Source organism: Planococcus citri, chromosome 4, assembly GCF_950023065.1.
Source record: "Planococcus citri chromosome 4, ihPlaCitr1.1, whole genome shotgun sequence".
Classification (NCBI taxonomy): Eukaryota; Metazoa; Arthropoda; class Insecta; order Hemiptera; family Pseudococcidae; genus Planococcus; species Planococcus citri.
In genome coordinates, this window is record NC_088680.1 from 60,319,823 (window position 1) to 60,344,156 (window position 24,334).

The 24,334-nt window shown below is 36.0% G+C and overlaps 2 protein-coding genes and 1 long non-coding RNA gene across 5 annotated transcripts in view; 2 read left to right on the forward strand and 1 right to left on the reverse strand.

Annotated features, from left to right (window-relative positions):
• Positions 1-7,971: 7,971 nt before the first annotated feature.
• Positions 7,972-9,404, reverse strand: LOC135842930 (uncharacterized). The gene is made up of 2 exons (XR_010558217.1): positions 8,987-9,404; positions 7,972-8,900 (listed from the first exon to the last, which is right to left on the reverse strand). It is a non-coding gene; the product is annotated as an uncharacterized LOC135842930 (long non-coding RNA).
• Positions 9,405-10,639: 1,235 nt separating this feature from the next.
• On the forward strand, positions 10,640-12,712 carry Mlc-c (Myosin light chain cytoplasmic). 2 transcript variants are annotated; one of them, XM_065360617.1, is made up of 5 exons: positions 10,640-10,824; positions 10,948-10,975; positions 11,376-11,516; positions 11,597-11,761; positions 12,366-12,712. In XM_065360617.1, the coding sequence occupies exons 1-5, from the start codon at positions 10,813-10,815 to the stop codon at positions 12,470-12,472; spliced, it is 453 nt and encodes a 150-aa protein (XP_065216689.1). In that variant the 5' UTR covers positions 10,640-10,812; the 3' UTR covers positions 12,473-12,712. The 2 variants fall into 2 exon arrangements, with proteins under 2 accessions (XP_065216689.1, XP_065216688.1); XM_065360616.1 differs by lacking the exons at positions 10,640-10,824; positions 10,948-10,975 and adding an exon at positions 11,123-11,282.
• Positions 12,713-15,840: 3,128 nt separating this feature from the next.
• Positions 15,841-24,334, forward strand: part of robo1 (roundabout 1) — a 289,875-nt gene continuing 281,381 nt past the window's right edge. For both annotated transcript variants that reach the window (XM_065360488.1, XM_065360489.1), the window contains exon 1: positions 15,841-16,220. In XM_065360488.1, the coding sequence (XP_065216560.1) occupies positions 16,160-16,220 (61 nt within the window). In that variant the 5' untranslated portion in view covers positions 15,841-16,159. The remainder of the gene's footprint in view (positions 16,221-24,334) is intronic.

Here is a 24,334-nt window from a genome sequence, read left to right on the forward strand (position 1 = left end):
GAGAGGATGTAGGTCACTTATATCTAGAGCTACGTGCTCAAATGGCCAGAATGAAATCAGATCTCAAAAAAGATCATGAGAAAAAGATCAATGATCTAAGATCAGAGATGAGAACAACCTTCAGAGCCTACAGGGAAACTACTGATCGGGTACTCACCTCTCACGTGCTCATCATAAATAAAATGAAAGAGAGAAATATGTACATGAGTAACCTAATGCATCAGATCCAAATGCAGTACTTGGAAGATCAAGAAAATATGCAGATCGAAAGAGCAGAATATTTATCATGGAAAGATCACGTTGACGGTTTCATAGCAGAGCTTCATGATCCAGAAGAACCACCCTACCAGCCCCCTGTTGTGCCTACAGTTGTGCACAACATAAACAGTATCAATGCCGATAACACTGCCAGTCGCAGCAGTGTAAATCCAGGCAAAGGCGCAGATCTTTTCCGAGGAAGGAGAGGATCTAGAGATCGATCAAGGTCCCCCGCCCCCTACAGGGGCAACACCGATAACGACAGCCGCAGTAACGAGAGATGTGGCAACAATGGTAGCAGTAACAATAGCTATCGAACGCATGATAACAGACCTAATCGCGATAGATCATCGTCAAGAGAATCACGATCAAACAGAGATGATAGAAACAACGATCGAGACCATCGAAATGATCGAGATAGCAGAGATTACCGAAACAATGATCGAGATAACAGAGATAATAGAAACAACGATCGAGGCAGCCGTGATCGACGAGACAGCAGAAATGATCGAGATAACAGAGATGATCGAAATAGCGATCGAAGCAGTGATTATAACAACAACAATCGTAACAGCTTCGACGGCAGCAGTAATAGCAGTAACTATAATCGCGACAACAGAGATGATCGACGAGATGATCGACGCGATGATCGAGCGAATGATCGACACGGAAACGACGACGATCAAGAAGTGCAGATTGATCCTAGATGGATTCAGGCTGAACGTGAGCAGCAAAACAACCCCCCAGAACGTAAACTGAATTATAGAATCAGATTTGGGAATTCAAATTTCAACATAAGACCAGACAGATTGCGTGAATTTGGGGTAAGATATTCGGAAGATAATAAGTACCAAGTTTACAACTTCTTGCACCGATTTGAAAGACGTATGCAGCCATACCAAGTATCCCAAAGCCAGTATTGCGATGCCCTAATGGTCCTGATTGATGATAAGCTGATTCATATGGCACCTTGGAAAGATTTGCAAGAAAACAATACTGATTATTATCAATTGAGAAAAGATTTCATCGATTGTGCTTGGGGTCCTCAGAGACAAAATGAGGCTAGAAACCATTTCAGAAATATGCCAGTGTGTAAAACATCTTCAACCACACAATGTTCAGAATTGATGATATGGCTGAAAGTGCTCAAAACGACAAATTCACCATTCGAAGATATCATTATGATGATATACTATAAAATGACACCCAGCCTCAGACCTCGCTTCACTGAGATTGAATTGCAAGATATCAACGTTTTCGAGAAAAGACTGAGTGGAATGACTCGTGTTGAAGAATTTGCTCAGAGACCTCCTGAACCAGAAAGGCCTGCTACTCAGACTCGAAATACACAACAAAGATCAGAGAATCGTCGATCCAGTTTTGGTGGCACTGATAGGCGCTCCAGTTCCTATACAGCTCGGAATAATACCAATGAAAACAAAAGTGAGCGCACAACTGACAAGTATAAAAAGCCAACCTACGATAAAAATAAAAGTCAGCCCAAATCAGAGACTACCAAAAGCTACCAAAAAGACAGAAAAGATGAATCTAAGTATAAAAAACCGAAGGAAAAGACACATGGTGTTAATCAAATGAGTAAGGAAGAAACACCATCAGAGAATGAAAGCTCAGAGGAGCAACAGTCCCCCCCTACCTCACCTGAGGGATCAATTGATTCAGCAGGATTGCCGTCGGGAAACGAGTAGCTGACGCGTGCAAATTAGCACAAGTGGAGCAATTCCATGAGCTACCACAAGAAGAGTTTGAACTCATTGGAGATTCACTCGCCGTATTTTTAGCAAATATAATACCACGACGAAGGCCTGAAATCACTCAGCCTTATCTCAAAGAACAGATCAACATCAGCGATCTGAAAACAGCCATCAGAGCAGCCACCTTTACGAAGAAAAAAGCCATTATATCACTGGCTCAATATGAACTGAACTACTCAGACATGGCTTCGAGTGTTGTGAAAAATTATGCGAAGCAAATTCTGGACAATTTAAAGCAGAAAGGATTTGAAAAAATCATTTTGCTGTTCCCACTGGTAAAGCCAAAAACTTCTGCAAGTAATCCAGTATCAATGGACAAGTATTTTGCCTACAGAAGAGCGCTAGAGTCACTGGAAGACGATGTTGTGTCATTTTGGTGGTCTCCTGCTGCCTTATTTTTGGACTTGAAAAGAGACTCACAAGATCGATATAAGCGTCAATTTCGTGTTGATAAAGATTACAACATGATGCCAGTGATGCATAAATTCCATTTGAGCAGAAAAAATGGCAGATATTATCCGAGATTTGCACGCAAAACAGAGTTGTTCCAAGAGATGGATAAAATGTACAATTACGATTGGCATCAGAAGAAACCTCCTGAGAATGGCACTGAGCAACATGGCACTCAGACTGAAGAGAGTAGAGAAGTTATAACTGAGGAAGATGGCTTGCAATATGAAATAGTAAAGAAGAAAACCCTGATCGAAAAGAAAAACTCAGACATTCCTAAAAACATCGAAAAGGAAGTCGCTGATGCTGTAAAGAAAATAGAGAAGTTAAAAAAGTTCATGAAACCTCAAGCGCTCCAAAAGCTACTCAACAAGATAGGAATCCCCTCCCCCCATGAGGAGGAACGAAACTTATCAGAGACGTTGCAAACACCTGTTAAATCCGCTGGGGCATCAGAGAGGTTAAAAATAACAGTCAACCACGTGACTGGGGCAACGCCTAAGCCCCCCAACACAACATGTATATCTCAAAATTCAACACATGTGCCTCAAAACACAACTCAGAGTGCACAACCGACAGCAGGAACTTCGATGAATCTAATCCAGCAACCAATTACACCAAAACCACCGCTGCGCAGAGAGGAAATTGAGGCTCCAGTCAGAGAGCAAATCCTCAGAGAAAAAGACAAATTTGACACGTGTGTAGTGCCACTTACGATGGATGGCACCACCTACCCAGCGCAGCTCGATACCGGGGCAACCCCTAATGTAATATCAGAAGAAACTGCGAACATCCTGCTCAGAGATCACTATGACAGCGTTCAGTATATCATGCTGAAAAAACCTATTGTGTGCTGTTTGGCTGACGATTCAAAGGTAGAGACATACAGATATGTGATTGTGCCAAAACTCAAATTTGGAGAATGCGAGCTCAAAATTCCATTTTACATTATGAAAGGGTGTAACCAGACTTTTATAATTGGTACCAAAACCATGAAGGTACTTGGAATTAAGACCGATGTGGAAAATAAAAGAGCCACATGCTGCCCTCCAGGCCAAGAGAAGATTGAAACACTCAACTTTATGACTGAGGAGGAGTACAAAAAGAAGATTACACTCAGACGAATCAGAGTAAAGAAAAAGAGCGTTGAGCAAATTGATCACATATCCAAAAGAGCAAACACAGCTGATAAGTACCAGGAAATGGAGCCTGAAGATGTGGACGATGGTCCAGAAATATTTTTGGAAACACTGAGATCGGATTTGGAGCAAGCTGTAAATGAAGAAACCATTACGAAGAAACAGGCTAAAAAAGCTTTTGATATACTTAAAGAGTTTGCCTGTGTGTTCAGCAAATATCCTGGAAAATGGACAGGACCGCCGATGAAATTGAGATTCAAGGATCCCAAGAATATCAAAAGATTCCATGGTCCGAAGTATACTCCATCTAATAAACAGATGCCACTTGTGAGAGAAGCTCTCAGAGTGATGATAGCCAAAAAGATCGTTGAACCTTCGACCTCACCTTACATCAATGCGCTGGTAGCAAATATCAAGAAAAATGGCGAGGTGAGATTATGCTTGAATCCTATGGAATTGAACCCTATACTCGAAAATGACTACAATGAAGCTCCATTGCTTGATAGAATTATAACAACAGACGGACGTGCCAAAATGTACTGTTGCCTCGATTTTGTGGCAGGATTTTGGCAGATGGTACTACATGAAGCATATAGGAAGTATTGTGCTTTCATCGTAGATGGAGAAGTCCACCAGTTTATAAGGGTGCCATATGGACTAAAAGTGTCATCTGCATTATTTGTGAAAATGATAAACACCATCATGAAGACAAAAAAAGGCAGAACGAAGTATGTAGACGATGTGCTACTCAAGGCGATGACTTTCGAAGAGATGATGGAATTACTAGTTGATACACTGAAAATAATCAGAGATAATGGACTCAGGCTCAATCCGAGAAAATCAAAGTTTTTCAAGAAGAGTATCAACCATCTTGGTTTTCAACTCCAGCCTGGGGCAATTTTGAAGCAAAATAAAAAGCTCCAGAAGCTTGATGAATTCAAAAAGAAGCACACCAACAAGAAAGGTGAATTCAAACTCAAAAATGAAAAAGAAGTCATGGCATTTTTGGGAATTGTTGGATTCTACAAGCGCTTTATCGCAGATTATCAGCAGTTAGCAGTGCCACTTTATGAAGTGACTCGAAAAGAAAACTTCAAGTGGGGTGAAGAGCAGCAAAATGCATTAGAGATGTTGGAAACTGAATATCGTAAAGAATTCAAATTAGCCACTCCCATTGATGGTGCAGATTTCTACTTGGAAACGAGTTTCACCCAAGATGCCATGAATGCGGTGGCATACCAGAAAGACGAAGATGGCGTAGATCACGTTGTGCTGTTTGTGAGCAACACATTTAAAGAGCACCAAAAGAAGTACACAGTAATAGAGAAAGAGATGTACTCGCTCGCGAATGCATTAAAAAAACTCGAAATGTGGCTTCATGGATATACTGTGCATGTCAGAAAAGACATAATGTCAGTTGTGCACCGATTTAACACATTGGCTCAAATACATCGCAAAGCAGCGGCGTGGATAACGCATTTTAACTGCCACGACCTTGTTTATGACCTGCCAAAAAGAGTTGGAAAATGGTGGGATAGACAAGCACCTGAATTGACCCTATACAGCACGAATTGGACTCATATGGTGCCACTTGGCGTTGTTTACAAAGATTTGGTCAAGGAGCAGTTGATTGATTGTCTTAAGAGGCTGGACTTGTACCAAAACAGAGATGAAAATTGGTCAAAAGTCATTCGGAGACTTCAAGCAGACGAGATTGACATGACTTCCAAGCAGAGAAAAGCGAAGAAACAGCTCGAGAAAAAATATGTCATTTTGGAAGAAGAAGAAGGTGTCAAAATACTGTATCGAATCAGAGAAGATGGATCTAAAGTGCCATGCATGCCTGATGAATTGTACAAAGATACCATAATGTACTTACATGAAGAATATGGTCATGTGGGAGCTGCCAAAATTGACTCGATATTTCGACGCATGTATTATTCGCCAAATGTGCCAAAATCTGCAAAATTGGCCACAAGCGAATGCCTCGATTGCAAGCATAATAAGAACTTTGGGCAGAAAAAGAAGCTAGAGTATGCTCAAATTGAGTCTTATGGCATAGCAGATGTCTTGTCAGCTGATTTAATTGGCCAAATCGCCAACAAAGCCAAGGACCCAAAATACATGCTAGTAGTAAAGTGTGTATTCACTGCCAAAGTGTGGCTCAAAACCCTGATTGTGGCTACTAAAGAAGAGGTCTCAAAAGCGATGAAAGAGATACTCGAAGAGATAAAGAAACTGGGGCACAAGGTGCGCAAAGTAATCACTGATAATGGCACTCAGTTTGTGAGTGATACCTGGAATGATTTGCTCAAATCCTATGGTGTAAAAATAGGCCACACCACCAAGTACAATCCACAATCGAGCTTAGTGGAAAGAACAATGAGAATAATTGGCGACAGGCTGAGAGTAAAAATCAACCAATCAGCTGAGGACTTCGATTATACTCATCATGGATGGCACAAATATGCCAAACAGGTGGAAAATGAAATAAATAATACACCTACAGAGTTCGGAGTGAAGCCAAATGAAGTTTGGGGAATTCCTGATAACTTGGCTCAAGATTTGCCAGTGCCTAATACTGGAATAAATGCCAAATTCGAATTGAGTAAATTACGAGAAGAGCAACGTGCCAATAATGTTCCATCAATAACATCAGAAGAAGCTCTAAAACTCAAAATGGACCCAAAAAAGCTCATTGTTGACAAGAAAGGATTTATCTGGGTAGCTGTAGACGGAGCTTGTTCCCAAAATGGCACAGATGAAGCAATAGCGGGTATCGGAATCAGTTGGACACCTAGTGGAGACTTCAACGTTTCGGAAAGAGTTGTGCACCCAGAATACAAAAATTCGAATAATTTGGCAGAAATCATTGCGTTGATAAAAGCGATGGAAATTGCCCTAAAAAACCAGATAGAGAAGCTCAAAGTATTTTCGGATTCTAACTACTTGGTCACTGCAGTAAATCACAATTCAAAGAGATGGGTAGAAAATAACTGGAAAAACACCAACAAAAAACCAGTTCATCACAAAGCAGCATTCCAGCAGGTCATTGAACTCTCTAAAAAATTCAAGGAGTTCGAGTTGAGACATGTAAGGGCAAGAAAATACGATCATAATAATTTCGTAGCTGACAAATTGGCCAGAAAGGCTGTATATACCCAAGAAGTGGTTGATGAGAATATTGAAAATATGACCCAGCAGCAGGCTTTAGTGAATTTCATTCGCGAAAAAAGAATGCAGCAGAGAATAAATAATGAGGTCGCTTTCAATAAATTACATGGGCCCCCTACCATTTTCGAAAATGGTGAATTGGTCATGTTAACTTCTCATCGTCTGTCATCATATGAAAAAGGACTTTCAAAAAAGCTATTTCAAAAACGCTATGGTCCATATACAGTTGAACAGCATGTAGGTAGCAATTGTTACATGGTCAAAAATGTAGCTGACCCTACTGACGAGCAGATTGTTAACACTCGCCAAATGACGTCATACCTCAATAAAAACCAGTTGGAAGAGCTCAAAAATGACCTAAAGCAGAGATCAAAATTCGACAACAGAGATTTGGTGGAAAAAATCAGAGATTTTTCGAAGAAAAAAACCACAAATCAGAGTGCTGAAATGGAAGAAGAAAATACTGATGAGGAGGAGGTCGATGACCCTAGAGATCCGGAATATTTACCAAGAGGTTCGCGAAAGCAGCCTGAAAAAACCCTGGAAAAAATTCGCCAAAATTGCGAAGCAGAGAGACCTAAAAGAGATGTTACAAAACACGATGCAGAGTTCCGGGAGATAAAAAAGAGATTACGAAAAAAGCTCCCCCCCCTCCTAGAGAAAAAGCTCGAAGATTGTCTCAAACAAACGTTTCCGGACGAAGAGGAGTACAAAGAGAAGAGGGAAGCGGCGCGGGAGAGGTATGAAACACGTTCGAGAACGAAGCAGGTACCTACCAACGCTGAAAGCTCGAACTTGCGAGATAAAAATGCACCGGATGGCCTTGATAATCCTCGTAACAAAAAGAAGCGAAAAAAGACCTTGAATTTTATTCACTTAGAGATGTTGGAAAGTTTCGAACGTGCATATTTTGTGAAAGCTTTCACAAAGTATCAACCCAAGGCCAAACTAAGTGAGAAATGAGCCTTTGTTGCGTTCAAGGCCAACTACTTTTAGCATGTATGTAGCTTAGTATATTTCTATCTCCGAGTGCAACATTTTGATAAGATTAAAGTTGAGATAATTTTAGCTACGTTACAGTTTATTATTAGAATTGCCATTTTGTAAAAACTCACCTATTGATAGCAAACTTTTGGTGCACATATTAAAGCTTTCATTCGTGATTTGATGTGCCCAGATAAGTAGTAATGTGTATTTTTCGCAATAGTGGTAATTAGTGCTAATTTAGGCGTTGTTATTCAATTTGTTATTAGAATTTTTTTTTTTTTCAAGTTGCACTCTGGATAAAATTTAGTTTTGTGTAATCTGTGACTAATTTTATTTTAATTTATTTTTCGACTAATCGTAACTATTAGTTGACCTAGTTTTAGAATTTTTCTTTGTAAATTATTTTTTTTATTTATTAGAGAAGTTTAAAATTCGTTTGAGTGTGCTTGAAGGAATTTTGAATGAGGAATTTTTGTGATAAAAAGCAAAAATCAGAGAAGTTCAAAATTCAAGTTCGAGGGAGAGCCGAAAATAATGCGAGAAGTTGCTGAATTGCGAAGAAATCAGAGAAAACGCAAAACCAGAACTCGGAAAAAATATCATCTGGCCAGCTGTCGGTGAAATTAGCTCGATATTCCTAGTTGTCCGTGGGAATAGCGAAATCTTCCCAGCTGTGTGTGAACATAGCGACGAGTGGCCAGCTGTCTGTGACCATAACATGACACTGATAAGATGCAACACGAGAGAAAAACGAACGCAACACGAACTAAATCTAAGAAGATCACTTTGTACACGTAAATAGAGATGTGTAAACGGGGTACTTACTGCAGCAGAGATGATAAAAAAGGGTCCCGGTTCCAGCTCCGAGAAAACTTCCAATTTGGAAAAATGTCAGCTTGCTGATAACAGAGAGGTTGAAAAATATCACCAACACATTAGAGAAAGATTTAATGTACCTGTCAATCCGATGCTTTTGCGGTCATTGAAGTATTTTTCCGGTATGTCTGCTCAATATGGATTCTGCAGGTTGGAATTTGGATCATCTCTAATGGAATTCTGATTGGCGTTGAAGTGCAACTTCTCTGATGCATCGTAAGAAGAAGGAGTTGATGCAGCATCACTGGAATAATAAAGAAAAGAATTAGCAACGTTCAATATACAAGATTAATCAATCAATCTACTTAAACAGAGAAAACGTAAACTTACCAAAGGTGAAGCTGCTCTTGGTGAAAACAGTCATCTCCGTTCGGCTCCAGTGAGCTTATTTCGATGTCGATTGAATCCGGGAAAGTTGCTGCGGAAAGAGAAGAAAGTCCCTGTTTAGCTCAACATCAAGAAATACAACTTGGAACGCGTAATTAATTAAAAAGTACCTGTTAATTACTCCAGCAGATGAATTCGTCGATTTCGTGTTGGTAAACGTTTGTTATCACACTGGCAGAGCTTTTTACCAGTTGCGCATTTTTGGCCTTGCGTCGAACTAGATGATATGCAGCTCAACGCGTATTTGTATTGCAATTCTCATGCAATTGCGTTTTTTTTGATTTATTTTTTGAATTTACGTACCATATCTCTGCTCTTTGTGTAAATATTTTGTGTTTGTGAATTTTGTAGCACTTTAGCGACTAAGATGTGATTTATTTTAGTACGACAAATTGTTTGCATCTAAGGTAATTTTAAAGTCGCTAGTGCCGTGAAAAAGCAGCAGAGATGTTTTAAAATTGGAAATTCGACTTGTTGGAAGTCATGGATGGATGCCGAAGAACCTAGCTATTCAACATCTTGGAAGCTGCGGGTTCATAGAAGCGGGGCAGAGGGGCCCTACCGTCCGTTGTCCGATTGGCCAATTTTTGGCTTCAATGATCCAGCATCTCCGATGTCCACGCTGTTCAATGGAAGCGGGGCATATGTACCGGTAGGGGATGCGCCCGCAGCTTCCACCTAGAGGGAAGTTGTGTTCCTGTCGGAGTGGCAGCACTGCTTACGAGTAGTGCACTCTGTCGAAGTAGTTCGAGACGCGCCACTCCGAGCTTTGAGCTTTGAAAGCTCGTTAGGTATATTTTCACTGGTGCTAGCGTAAGGTAGCAAGTTCAGAGCTTCCGCTTGTAGTCGATACTACAAGTGTATTTTATTCAATAATGTGTAGTGTGTTTTATTATAAATCTTCGCGTGTGTTATACCAGAGAAGTGAATAAAACATTACGAACATTTAGCGGTCTTATGATCATTTATGAGGTGTCTCAACATCGCTGCAATTTGATATCTTTCGCAAGGATATCGGGCAAGTTTAGGTTCCCTGGGCTTATTATATGCACGCTGGTCTTGCGGAGGTCTCCCTCAAAGTAAAGATCTCCCAAACCACCACACATTTTTTTAGTATTTTGATTTTCAAAAGTTAATGGATAACTTAACAGCTTTGTATTGTATTGTTCAGATTGAGAATAGAACAGAGAATGATAACGTTTCTTAATAACTTGATAAGTACTATCCTCTTTATTAAATTATCAAAATTATGTACTAATTTTCAACTCAACAGACGGATCATCTTAGAAACTTATAGATCAATCAATCTCAATCATCAAAATCAAAATGTGAAAATGAATGATTACTATTGTACTTGTACTGTACCTATTTATTTATTTTTGTTGTTCTGCACTTCCATACCTACATAGATGATTAACTCATTAAAAATTATGCAAAAAATTTCTTTCATTCTATTTCTAATTTTCTTTCTAGTATTTTTTATTATTTGAAAAAAATTTACACTAAAAAAGAGAGAAATTTTGTATCAATAAAATTACACAAAAAGAATTTAAATTCGTATGCAAATGGCTGCACTGATTGTAGAATTCGAAAACAAAAAAAATAATGACGAATTATCGAAAACAACGATAAGTACTTCACCTTTTTCGAGAAAATTATTCACAATTGTGACTCATTTATTACGTATTATTAAAGAATAGTGAAGTAAAAAGTGTACTTGATCAAAGTTACAGTGATATTATTATTATTTCAATTACTAACCAGACAATATGGCCAAATCAGTAAGTACTTTCAGTCATTTTAATTCTACAGTCACACATCTGTATCATTATTATCACTAGACACTAGTCACTAGTCAAATAAAACTCTAATGAGAAACTAATCCATGATTTGTTTTTCCACAGAGCTCTTATTCCGATGATCAACTTGCTGGTAAGTAACACGAATTGATATTGATTCGAGTAAACTAAATGAGTAAACGTTCGTAAGATAAAAACGAGGACAAGAAATGATTATATCACGCCCGTTCTAAACGTTTCCTTATTTGGTTATGAATTCTCAGGTTACTATTTTGTAGTAGAATTAATTAGACGTACATACTGTGTACTGTACAGTGTACGAACGATACATTCGTTTCATTCGCATTTACTTTGTCAGTGTATTCGAACGGTAATTTATCTTTAATTGCTAAAAATGTACGGGTACGAATCAGTTAATCGTGTTGTTTCTACGTTCGATGGTATTTATTGTTTGAACATTGTGTGATTATCACTTAGGTAAGCTTTTTTTAATTTCACGTACGATGTAACTAAAATAAGTTTATTATTTACAGAAATGCAAGAAACCTTCCAACTGTTTGATAACAGAGGTGATAATAAAATACATATTTCCCAAATCGGTGACGCTTTGAGAGCTTTAGGTCAGAATCCTACCGAATCTGATGTAAAGAAGTTCACTCATCAGCATAAACCAGGTTAACTATTAGACGACAAATATAGATTACAATGAATGGTATCGCGAGTTGATTAATTAATTTGATTTTTTTTGTCGCAGATGAACGTATAAGTTTCGATGTATTCTTGCCTATTTATCAAGCTATCTCGAAAGGCAGAAGTTCCGATACAGCCGATGATTTTATCGAAGGTTTACGTCATTTTGACAAGGATGGTAACGGTTTCATATCTTCGGCTGAATTGAGACATTTACTCACAACTTTGGGTAATTTTTTTTCCTATAAATTGATCATTGTGTGATTTGTGTTTGTGTTTTAGTAGCTTCCGAGTGAGATTACGCATCGATAAAATGACGATTGAGTGAAAGCTACGTAGAATTTATTTCTCGTAATCGTGAACTGACTCATATGGAATGTTCGTACTTTGAAATCTACTTCCTATGAGTGACTGATTACACAAAGTTGATTTTTGTGGGGTGGGGTGATTTTCAACTCTTCGATTGGTAATATTCTTCGGTATACTTTATCTGTGACTGGATTAGCGAAGGATTACAACTTGTTTGTCAATTGAATGGTGTCACTTGGGATGAGTAAATGAAAGAAAACAGTAATTTTTTCAAATGTTCGATAGCGAAATTTCGAAATGAATTTGTCATTCAAACTACCTACATAATTATTCAGTCCTAAAAACAAATATTGATATCATGTGTAAAAAATGTTAATCGCTCGTTCAATACTTTATTGCTCTAAAATGAGGTTCGCTCGAAGTATAATATTCATAGACAGCTTTCAAATTTGACCCTATTGAACCTCTTCACCAATTTATTTTTCAATAATACTTGATTGAAAACACTCGAATATAATTTGCAGGCGAAAAATTGACTGACGAAGAAGTTGAACAGTTACTTGCTGGACAAGAAGACTCTCAAGGAAATGTCAATTACGAAGAATTCGTTCGTCTAATCATGTGTGGTTAATGTTTCAATCATTCATATCAAAACGATTTCGTATTCCAGTACTTACTACGTTAGGTTTTTCGTTTGGAGTATTTCATAATGAAACCGTTCCATTTGTTTAAGAAGTAAAAAAATACCGTTTTAAGCACATGTAATATTTCATGTTAATTTATTACTTAGTTTAATGGTCAATCATTTTTATATTATTTATTTTTGTATCGTGTTGAATCTAACAAAATATGAGAGCTATTTAAAATCGTGGATTTTTTTTTTTTTGAATTCGGAGAGTTTAGTCGAACAGTGTTTGAGATTAATGCCTATTCGATTATTTAGTTTCGTCATTTCGTAACTTTTGAGTACATACTTTTTCAAAGTTTTAGTTATCAGAGTTCGTTTTTTTTTTTTACAAATTTCAAAAATTATTTTTTTTACACAAAGCCTTAACTTTTGCTAAAATTGTCAAGGTCTCGCTTTCTGCCAAAAATACCAAAAAATGTCGCATTTTGTTGAAATTGCTAAATCGTCTCATTTTCTGCTGGAAATTGTCGCTTTTTTCGCAAAAAAATTTCAAAAAGATATAATTTTTTCGTAAAAATGTCTCAAGTCTTGTTTTTTTGCCAAAAAACTAGCTTTTTTGCAATTGAATAGCTTCGTTTTTTACCTATTTGCAAAAAATTCACGCTTTTAGTAAAAAATTGCGAATAAGTATAATTTTTTTGCCAATACTTCCTAAAAAGATTTTTCTTTTTTTTTATCAAAAATTATCCTCAAGTCTCGGTTTTTCCGGAGATTATCAAAAAGTCCTGTTTTCATTTTAAATTGTCAAAGTCTTGCTTTTTTGTCAAAAATTTTCAAAAAAGATTCGCTTTTAACAAACTTAAATACTAAAAATTGTAGTTCTTTTTGTAAAAAATTCCAAAATCTCACTTCTTACCAGATTTTTTTTGCAAGAAATTGCAAAAATTCTTACTTACTTTGTTACCAATAATTTTTCTAAAAAAATCCTGCTTTTTGCTGAATTGTCACTTTGTCAATCTTGCTGGTTACTAAAACTTGACAAAAATTTTGTTTTTAACAAAACTGCAAAAAATTGTGGTTTTTTGAAAAAAAAATACTAAAAAGTCTTGCTGTTTTCCAAAATCTGTCCAAAAGTCTTGCTTTTTACCAAAAATTACAAAAATTCTAGTCTTTTTTGCAACTAAAAATTCTATTTTTTTTTTATTCAAGATTGCCCTAAAATTTCAAAAAAATCTCGTTTTTTTTTACAAAATTACAGAAAAAAACACGTTTTTCAAATCCTAAAATCTTGCTCCCCCCCCCCTCAAAAAAAAATTGCCAAAAATATCATTTTTTAAAGCTTTTTTGCCAATAATTCCGGAAAAGTTCTGCTTTATGCTAAAATGGTTAAAGTCTTGTTTCTTTGTCAAAAATTCTCTTTTTTTAAAGAAAATTGCTGAAATTTGTCGATTTTTGGAAATAAGTTCCAAAAAGTGTTGTTTTCTTCAAAAATAGCTCAAAACTCTCACATTTTTACCAGAAACTGCAAAAATTCTCATTTTGATGCTAAAAATTGCCAAAGGCCCTCTTTTTATCAAAAACTTTCAAAATTTAAAAAACCAGAACATTTTAATTTGTAATGTGCTGTTTTTTTTACTTTAAAAAAAAATTTTTGCACAAAAATGTTTTGCTCGCGTTTTGTCACTTTTTGGTTGGGTACTTTTTCAAGCTTTTTTGGCTATTAGGTGTTACTTTTTTTTGGAAAAAATCGAGTACGAGCTCTAAGCAACGTAGAATGCTACTGATCTTTGGATCTTCGGTGTCTTGCTGTGTAACATATTATGAAATCAAATTATTTATCAGTGTTCTATAGGAAAGGTATTACAGACTATTACAACGAATTAAACAACCAGATTATTCCATCGCATGGTCAATAGGCCAGTCATCATTTGCTTTAGTATTGTTCCATCGATGCTTATTTTATCAGATTGATAACGTTCGGATCGGCTCTGCTATTCATGAACATCTTTGACACGAAAAAATAATGAAATTCCGAAAGTCACGAGTTAATCTTATCCTAATTTCTTTTGATAAAATTATTATTGTGTTGGTTTGAAACAGAATCCTAATGGGGGATTCAAATTAGAACATAAGGAGCTAACATTTTTGAACGAACACTTATCCATCGAAAATTATAAGTAAGTAATTTGCCTCGAGAATAAACTCTTAATTTGGGTTGAAATCGAATAGATTTTATTATGAAATTAGAAATATTATTCTGTTTACTTGGATTAGAGATTTTAGATTTCTTTCATCATCGTAGTGGTCTCGTTCGGATTAAAATTAGCAATATATTTGAAGAATGATAAGTCGATTCATACTTTATTCGAAAAATATACAGAGATTAGAAGAAATGAAATGTTAGGTATGACAAAAGGAAATAATAATTTATCGTAAAATAATCAAATGTTCAAATCGAAATGAATTCGTTCGAAGTATAGGTAGGTATAGGTAATAGCATTCTTAACTTTCTTCTTTCATTCAAGCCTTAGTCTTCTACGTTTACTTTACACAGTCTTTCGATCACTTCTTAGGTTACGACTGAATTCATCGAGATGAATTTGTTCGAGAATTCTTCATCTTCCTCTTTCAAGCATCAGTCTTCTACGTTTATACCTACTAGCTCTATCTTTCAATCGCTCCTTAGTTTACGACTGAACTCATTCATCATATTAATAATTCAACGCATCGTTCGCTTCCACATTACAAAAAACCACCACAAACAACCCAACTTGTAAATCAATTGAATTCAGCCATCGCGATCTGCCCTTGTTGGACAATTTCACCATAGAGACCAGTTAAATTGCCAAAATTGAATAACAAAACGCCAACGACAAACAATAAGATGCCAACGTAAGATAGCATTGATTAATACACAAAGTTTGCCTTCTTTACATAATTAATTCGGTAAATCGCTTTTATTTTTATTTCAAAATCATCTTTTCATCAAATTAACAAACTTTTTCCAACTTGAAATTCAAAATCTTCGTCTCACAACTTTTCCCCCTTTTTAAAAAAGATGAACAAGAAACAACTGCTGCGTTAGTTTCTAAACCAACGAAAGGATTGAAGAAAACTGTACGGATTTCAGGTGGAATTCATTACGTTTCTAATCCTTCTTCTACGGTTTGGGAATTAGAATCAGCGTCTTTGTGATCTTTAAATAATGAATTTTTATTAATAAAATTAAAATTTCGCTCCGGAAGAATATAAAAGAAATATTCATCTGATAAACGTTGCTACGTTTGGCAGCACTGATGACGTCATGCGCAGCTTTTTTCCAAGCCATTCAATCGACAAGAACAAGAATGAACAAAACGTTAGTTCGAGAGTTCTCTTCGTTTGAAGTGTGTTGTGTGTTTCACGTTATTCGTTTCATTTTGTGTATTATTTCGTCATTTTTAAACTCATTTTATTATTTTTCGTTTATTCGTATCAATCTTCGCGTATTCATGTTTGTGATTGTTATTAATTTACGAATGTTTTTTTTTAAATAATTTATACTAAATGGTGAAGACTAGTGATCGTTTTTGTTCGGTTTCATCTCCATTATCGTTGAGAATTATGCGCGGGATTTAATTATTAAAACACTGGAATCAATTCAGCAACGTGATCAGTTCGAAGGCAAATGAATTGAAATCAAAAATCACGATGAATTGGATATCATTTTACATATATTGGATTATCCTTTGCCTTCCACCGGTAATTAAAGGTAAGAGTCAGAACGTCTAGCTTGATCTACGTTGAAAATCACGAACGTTTTACAAACGTAAACAAATTATATTTCCATTATTTGCGCACATTTTGTCAATATTACGTGATCGTATTTGCTAAAAGTTGCTTATGTGTATTTTATAAGTAAACTTAGTAACTATTTACGTTTGTAATTTAGCTCTCTAGGTATCTGTACCTTGATTAATTGGTGCGTCCTCGAAATATTCTTTTTTTAAACGTTTATATTACTCGATTGCAAACTTCGGCGGGATTCCTTTTGAAGTGTTACTATACGATCGAGTGTATCCGTATAGGTATTATTCGACTATTGTTTATTTTAATTCAGACGCAGACGTGCTGGAGTGAAATTTCAAATCGTTTGTGTCTTTTTTGACCTCAACAAAGTAATGAAACTGAATCCACCGACCGACACCGAGCCTTGGAATTCATTAGCGTGTTTGCGATCGAATGAGAAATATTTTCTATGATAAATATTCCATCTTCGTGTTACCCAAGCTCCAGCTGTATGGTCAGCATATTGTGTGTGGACACAGTAACAACAAAGTTAACACTATTGTACCCTTTGTACACCATAAGGTGGTTGAAATATCTCGCTAACTCGTGTTGGTAGGTATTTTCACCATCACGTGCAAAATTTACCTACCCTTTGAAGTGCTAAACCGCGTCTATGTCAATTACCTATGCACAGCTCAAAGGTCCTCTCCGGTCATCTGGCCAATTTCTGTACGTGCTTCCGAAAATAAACGTGCTCCTGGGTCCTGAACTCCTGGTGCGGTTAATGACCACAAAAAAGAGATCACATGGACTGAGGACCGCTTCATCATCATCGTCATGAGCATTGAGCATTGTATTATGTCTATGTGTGGATATAACTGTTGATGAAGTGCAATACATATGCAATTAATTGGCCCGATGCTCTTAGCGAATAAATTTTCCACCAATAAGGAGTCAGATGGAGTCCGTCAGTGAACGATAATCTGTTAATGGCTTTCTCCGACGTGGCTCCCTGTTCGGTGTTCGCCTATGCCCCCAATTATACTAATTCACGGTTTTAAACCTTTTTCGCTTCCTTATAATCTTTATGTGCTAAATGGTTTTTTAATGACTCGAATTTCTTATTTTGGAGTCGAAATTCCATTTAATTTATACGTACCTGCCTGCGAAGTGCGAAGTTTTAATTAACCCAAGTCTTATAGGAGTTTGTAGCCTATGAATTGCGCCAGATGGGTTGGTATATTTTTACACAGATTGTTGACCACTAAATCGGCAGCATAAAGGAGAAATGAATGGTTAGATTTTTCAAAGGAAATCATCTGGCCCAGATTTCTTAATCGATATGTACATACCTAGTTAACTTCCTTAAGAAGTTTATTTTCTTTTTCGATGATTTCCTAAAGAAGGGAAGTACTGTGCGGGTCCCTCCTGTCCCCTTGTTTGTATAATAATCGCGAAGAATTAGAATCTAATTAGTAATTACCTACTTTTCGTTTTGAACTGTAAGTATGATTTTTTATGGTAAGGGGAGGAGGGGGATGGAGAGGGTGAAATCGATGGTATTGTTCCTGATATTTTTTGAAAATTACTAGAGCCTCCAGCAGATTTTTGAAACTTTGAATTTTCACAAAATTTCATGAAATGGAGATGGAAAGCTGAAATTTACTTTACACTTCAATTTTAACACCCTCTGAAGATGACTTCAGGTGGGTTCAAGTCATTTTGGAGCCTCCAGCGACTTCTTGAAAATTACTGGAGTCTCTAGTAGATTTTTGAAACTTGAAATTCCTGGAACATTTTACCAAATGGAGTTGGCAAACTGAAATTTACTTCGCAAACTAATTTCAATGCGATATGAAGCCGACTACATGGTGGTTTCAAATGGTTTTAAATGGTTTTGAAGCTTCCAGCTACTTCTTGGAAATTTCAATTTTCCAAAAAACACTATACGACCTCTCAAAAAGTGGCTGGAGGCTCCAAAATAACTTGAAATCCACCAGCAGACGACTTCGTAGTGTATTAAAATTAGCTTGCGGAATGAATTTTGACTTTTCATCTCCGTTTGATGAAAATTGTGAAAATTTAAAGTTTCAAAAATCCACTGAAGGCTCCAGTAATTTTCAAAAAATCGCTGGATGCTCCAAATCGACTTGAAATTCCCCTGCAGTTGACTTCGTGGCGTATTGAAATTAGTTTGCAGAATAAATTTCAGCTTTCCAACTCCATTTTGGTGAAATTTTGTGGGAATTTCGAGTTTCTAAAATCTGCTGGAGGCTCCAGAACTGCTCAAAACAGTTTGAAACAGTTTCCAATCGATTTGGCATGTCGAAAATAGGGTGTATCCCAAATTTCAGCTTTCTTGGTCAATTTGGTAACATTTTGATTTTTCCCTCATTTTTAGCCTTTTGATTTTCAAAAATTCACTAAAAATCGAAAAAAGCACTATAGCACTTGAAATTTTGACAGGTGATCAATTTTTGCTTGATCTTTCGATCTACCTTTGAACAGTTTGAAAGATGTTGTGCAAGTACTATGTTGAAACGCAAAATCTGCGATTTCAGCTGACCTGTCAATCAAAATGGCCGCCATTTTGTAAGTAGGGCCACTTTTTTTTTTGAGTACAAGAGCTAGAAATGTTCCTTAGGACTCCCCCTTTAAGGAAAAAGTTGTCCCGGAGGATCGACGCGGGGGGGCTGCAATTTATCCTTAAGTGGGCTCCCCGACTATATGTCATTTTTGAAATGTTTTAATGACGTTTCATGCAATTTTCATCGAATTTTGGCAATTTTTCTTGAAATTTCATCTGTTGTCGACAATTTTTAATGATCTTCCTTTCTGTGTACTTTGATGTCATTTTAACATGTTTTTCATTTCATTTTAGGCACATTTTTATGAATTTTGACAAATTTTATGAAATTTTGAAATGTTTTAACGACGCGAACTATTTGAGTTGAATGAATAATTATTTTTTATGTAGTTTTCGAAATGTTTTAATGACGTTTCGTGCAATTTTAACCGAATTTTGGCAATTTTTCTTGAAATTTCATCAGTTTTTGACATTTTTTTAAATGATTTTACTGCTTTTTATGTACTTTGATGTCATTTTAACATGTTTTCTACTTCATTTTTGGTAACTTTTTATAAATTTTTCCAAATTTTGATAAAATTTCACCATTTTTTTTGGCAGTTTTAAACGAGTTTAATGCTTTAAAAAAAAATTTGATTCCATTTTGAAATGTTTCAACGACACGAACTTTTTGAATTGAATGCGGTCGCGATGAACCAATATGGAAACAAAGTTCGAAAATTTGTGCCTATATTGATAAATTGGCCCTTCTTGACAATTCAGCAAATTTTGATAAAAATTGACACTTTTCGATATTTGAGCCTAAAATGGGCTTATGTTGACAATTGAACCAAAAACAAATACTTCTTGACTATTTTGTCAAAAATTGACGCTTTTCAACATTTTTTCTTTAAAAATTCCACTTTTTGACAATTTTTCCAGAAATTGACACCTTTTCGACTTCCTGGGCAAATTTGACAAAAAAAAATCTTATAAGCAGTCTGACAAAAAACTGGACTACAATTTCGGAACAAAAAGAGGCGAAAATCAATTTTTCTTGGCTGATGGTGCAGACAGACAAATAATGTGAATTTACAGGTGCTGAATTTCATCAACCTTTTTTATAAAAACTTTCCAAAACTGAAAAACCTCAAAATTTTTGAGAGGCTCAAAACAACCTGAAACCATTACCAATCGATTCGGAAACTCGAGAAAAGGGTATGGACTGAAGTGCAACTTTCTGTTTTAATTTCAATAAATTTTGATTTTTTAATGGAAAATGTACCAAATTTAAATTTGAAAAAAATTGTTTAAATCGCTCACAACGTTTGAAAAAATTCAACCCCCTCCCCCCTCCAACTCCTTCCTCTATTTTGTGTACAATTTATTCTTGAAAAATATAGAAAATTTTATAGATAAATCTATAAGACGAATAAAAGGCAGAGTAAATTATTTCTCTGAAAGTCTATAAATACCTTATTGAAAGATAGAAGATATTAATTACTGTTGAAGTTTAGCATCTATTCGCACCCTGCAGCTAAAATAAAATCTCTCCTTTTGCAATTTTCGAAAGCAGCATGACCTAAAACCCCTATAACCAAAATTTCAGCTGCCCGAATTGATTTTTCGATTATTGGTGAATTTTTGAACATTTAAAATCAACCATTTCCCGCGATTTATGCTTTTTGAGAAGTATAGGTACCTATATTCATTCAATAAAAGTGATGAAAATGAGTCGTGAAACTTGATATCAACTCCCTCGAACGAAATTTCATCACTTCCAGACATTCTGAAACCTCCAGCGCAATTTTCAAACTCTCCATAATTTTGTAAATTTCTCCAGAACATGTGAAAATGAATTTGGGCAGCTAAAAATTGACTTGTGGCTTCTTCTCAGCCTGTCGATTTCCTGGTGAACTCCTCGAGGGTGTTTTTGCACCAGAATTTTTCCGGATACATAATTATCATCATTAAAAATATCAAAAAAAATCTAGCTCTCTCGCGAATTAATTTCCTTTCTTGAAGAAATTTTAAAATTTTGGAGAGATCGATTATGAATTACCAAAAATGCTTAATTTTCAATTTTTGAAAATTCACTAAAAATCAAACAATTGAGTAACACTGCTTGTTTGGACTTTTATTTTGAAAAAAGTGAGCGAAATTGAAATGCATTGAATCCTGAATGTCAGAATAAGTTCGACATTCCGAATTGAATTAGAGATGACAAATCTCAAATCCGAAGTGACGAGTTACAAGTGTAGATATTTTTTCGATGACTTTAAAAATCTCAAATTTGAAAAAAATCCAAAATCGTCAATTTTCGGCACAAAATTCTCAACATATCTTTCACCTTCTAAAGTCGAGCCCCTTTCAACCTCCCTATCATGACATGACTCAAGGAAACATTTTTACATTTGTTGCAATCAACTGCAAAATTTGACAATTTTGGATTTTTTTTTCAAAATTTATCAAGTATTTGAACCATGATGTTGACGAGATCGCAAAAGTTCCCTTGAGAGCAATTTTTTTAATAGGTCATCCTACATCTGAGAAATATGGAAAGATCTAACTATAGTGAGGTCAACACCCGGTCGAATCCATCCAAAGTGGTCCCATTGTGAACTTGTGAAGAAATAATCATTTCTGGAATACACGACGACGTATGGTACCTCACACAATTCGCAGGTTATTCCCATTTAAGGAAATAGGTAAAAGGCGAATTAAAATTGGAAAATCATTCAAAATATCTCGATTAAAATACGAGTATGTATAAATTTCGTCAAATTGGTAAAATACGCGATGAGAATAACACCCACACGTCGCGTCGAGTTGAAAAAAAATAACCAAGTAGCACGCTTAGTCTACGCAAGTACATCTGGATATAATATAAACAGCTTCTTTCATCTTTGGCGTGAATTGATAAAATTTCCACCTCGTTGGTAACCGATTAGCGACCCATACTCGGTTACGCGTTACGCTAAAGGTCGGCGAAACATCGTCTCAAATGAATAATTCAATGGTCAATCACGTTACGCGTCACATTGTCTGCATTGTGTTTATGGCGGAGCGTCACTCGTGTAGTTCTTGATTATAGAGAAGAGAGGCGATCGGTTCCGACTTGGAGTGTTGTTGGTCGTTGCTCTGTGCGCGATTTAAAATGCGATTTATTAAATAATCAGATTCTTCGTTATTCGTTATATCGTTATCGTGGTAGGCACGAAACGCATTTCTTTTTCCGCGAATCGCCTCATTACCAAGTCACACCAACGAGAATAATTCCGCGAAACGTATTAAAAATTAGAACTGCCCGCGTATTGCTGTGTGCTCTTCATTGCACTATGTACAGGCTGAGATTCGATATAAAATGCATATGTACGGTGGTACATATTAGTATTTTGCAGCGCCTGAACATTATTATGTATACGTATGGTACACTATATCGTTCTGGAATACATTAAAGTCTTCTTCTCTCACTCAAGTGTACACGCACCATGTTCGCAAAATACCGCACCATTTCCCCTTTTTGTCTTCGTATCATCGCCGCATCGTAAGCTCACAGACTACAGAGTCAGATATAGATATACTCCGTACTATATGTACGAATACTTACGCGAATTATTCGCGAATCATTATCTCTTTTCGAAGCTTTTAACTCGAGAGTATATGTATAATGGGTAGAGTAAGAGGAGAGGAGTACTTTGTGTGATCTCGTTTGTTTCTAATTACTTATTCGTTTTATTCGTCAAAGCCAGTACGATATTCCATTCGCGGCGCAGCTTGGCGCAGTGGCGATGGCGGCGTGTTTGTTCGCGTATATAAACAAGCTTCTTGTTTTATCGTTTCAAAAGCTTTCACACAGCAGACAAGGCAAATCGAGTAAAAACATCCCTCCGAGGATTTTTTTCACCGCTGTTTACCTCCCCCTCCCTCTCATCCCTTGAACTTTCTCCAGCTTGTTTTCAGACAAATAGCGGCGGTGCACGTGTACTTGAAAAGTATAGTAAAGGGAGATTTTTCTGAACACAGAGCTGCATTGTGGACTGCTAGTCTTGGAGGGAGGGGAAGGGTCAATTTGAAATTTTTGAGATGAAAATGAAAAATTGAAACCGTGAAAGAAATCCTGAGTTTTGTTAGGATTGATCCTCACTCAGGATGAGATGTTTCTCAGTGTGCCTGATTGAAATTTGCGAGGAAATGATTTTCATTACTGAGAAAGCCAAATCTTGTAGCATGTGTATGCTTTTTGAGGGTTTTTTATGATATTTAAAAAAAAGAAGGAAAGTGAAACCATGAAAATTCAGAAAAAATGATGTTGGTGTCGAAATATACATTTTCAGAAGTGCAGATGCAGATTTTGAGAACCGCTTAACGCCGAAAAGATTTGGATTTTGATACATCTATTGCATTTCACAGAACAAACCGGTCACAGAACAAGAAAAAGTGAATCTGAAAATCTAGATTTTGGCATCTAAATTGCGAATCCAAAATTTTGGACTGGAAGTTCCACCCCCCTCCCAATTTGATTTTGAAATTAATATCTGCAAAAGTATTCAGTTTGATAACCATACCTACCACATTCGATTGTTTCATTTTTTTTCATACTTTTCTACTTTACGTGTCAGTTTCACAAAAATGCTCCGAAAATGAAAATATAATGAAGAACCTTTGAAATACACATACTTGGAAGCCCTCAAGATTGAATAGGACCACAAATGCCACGATTTTTGGAAAAAGCATGGTCTGAAAACCTCATGACCGAAATTTTTTAACCATATTATCAAAAAGTCCTTATTTCTTCTAAGATTTTGTTAAAGTTACATTTTTTGCTGTAAAAATTGTCAAAAGTCCTATTTTTACCAATATTACATAAAAGCGTGAAAAAAATGTTCAAAAAAGGACCTGGTTCCTCTGTTAGAATTGTAAGAAAGTTTCACTTTTGCCAGAATAGTTGAGGAGGTGGATAGCAAAACGCAATAACTCCAAAATTACGAAAATTGAGTTTGATATACATCCTTATGTAAAATTCAACGGGGAATTCATTCCCGGTGTCAGATTTTGTCCATCAGTTGAATATAATAGCGCAATCGAGGAAAACAAGTCTGATTTTAGAGCTAAATGCATTAAAAAATGAGATTTTGTTTGCAAAACGCAATAACTCCACTACTTTTTATACATTTCAGTTGCGCAGATGTGGTAACACTGTTTTTTTTTTCATCGGATGGGTACTGAAAATCGTTGGGTAGGAGTTACTTGAAAAAATTGTGCTTTCGTTGCCACTCTCTGAATGCCATATCACACACAGGAATTGTTTGAATTTCGCATTTCAGTTTTTCAATTGTTTTTTATCGAAAATTCTCGATTAAACATGCGTTTTTTTCTATAATTTTTCAATTTTTTTAAATAAAAAATACGTTTTTTTGCAGAAAAACACCAAAAAAAAAAATTGCGTTCAAAACGCAATAACTTTTTTTTCTTTTCCTCACTGTGCTTACCCAGGTGACCGAAATTTTGAAATTGAGTGGAAATTTTAT

Coding starts and splice junctions, on each gene's coding strand:
- Mlc-c (XM_065360616.1), top strand. CDS start 11,237: ATGTACGGGTACGAATCAGTTAATCGTGTTGTTTCTACGTTCGATG. Junction 11,517..11,596: donor CACTCATCAGCATAAACCAG/GTTAACTATTAG, acceptor TTTTTGTCGCAG/ATGAACGTATAAGTTTCGAT. Junction 11,762..12,365: donor ACATTTACTCACAACTTTGG/GTAATTTTTTTT, acceptor TATAATTTGCAG/GCGAAAAATTGACTGACGAA.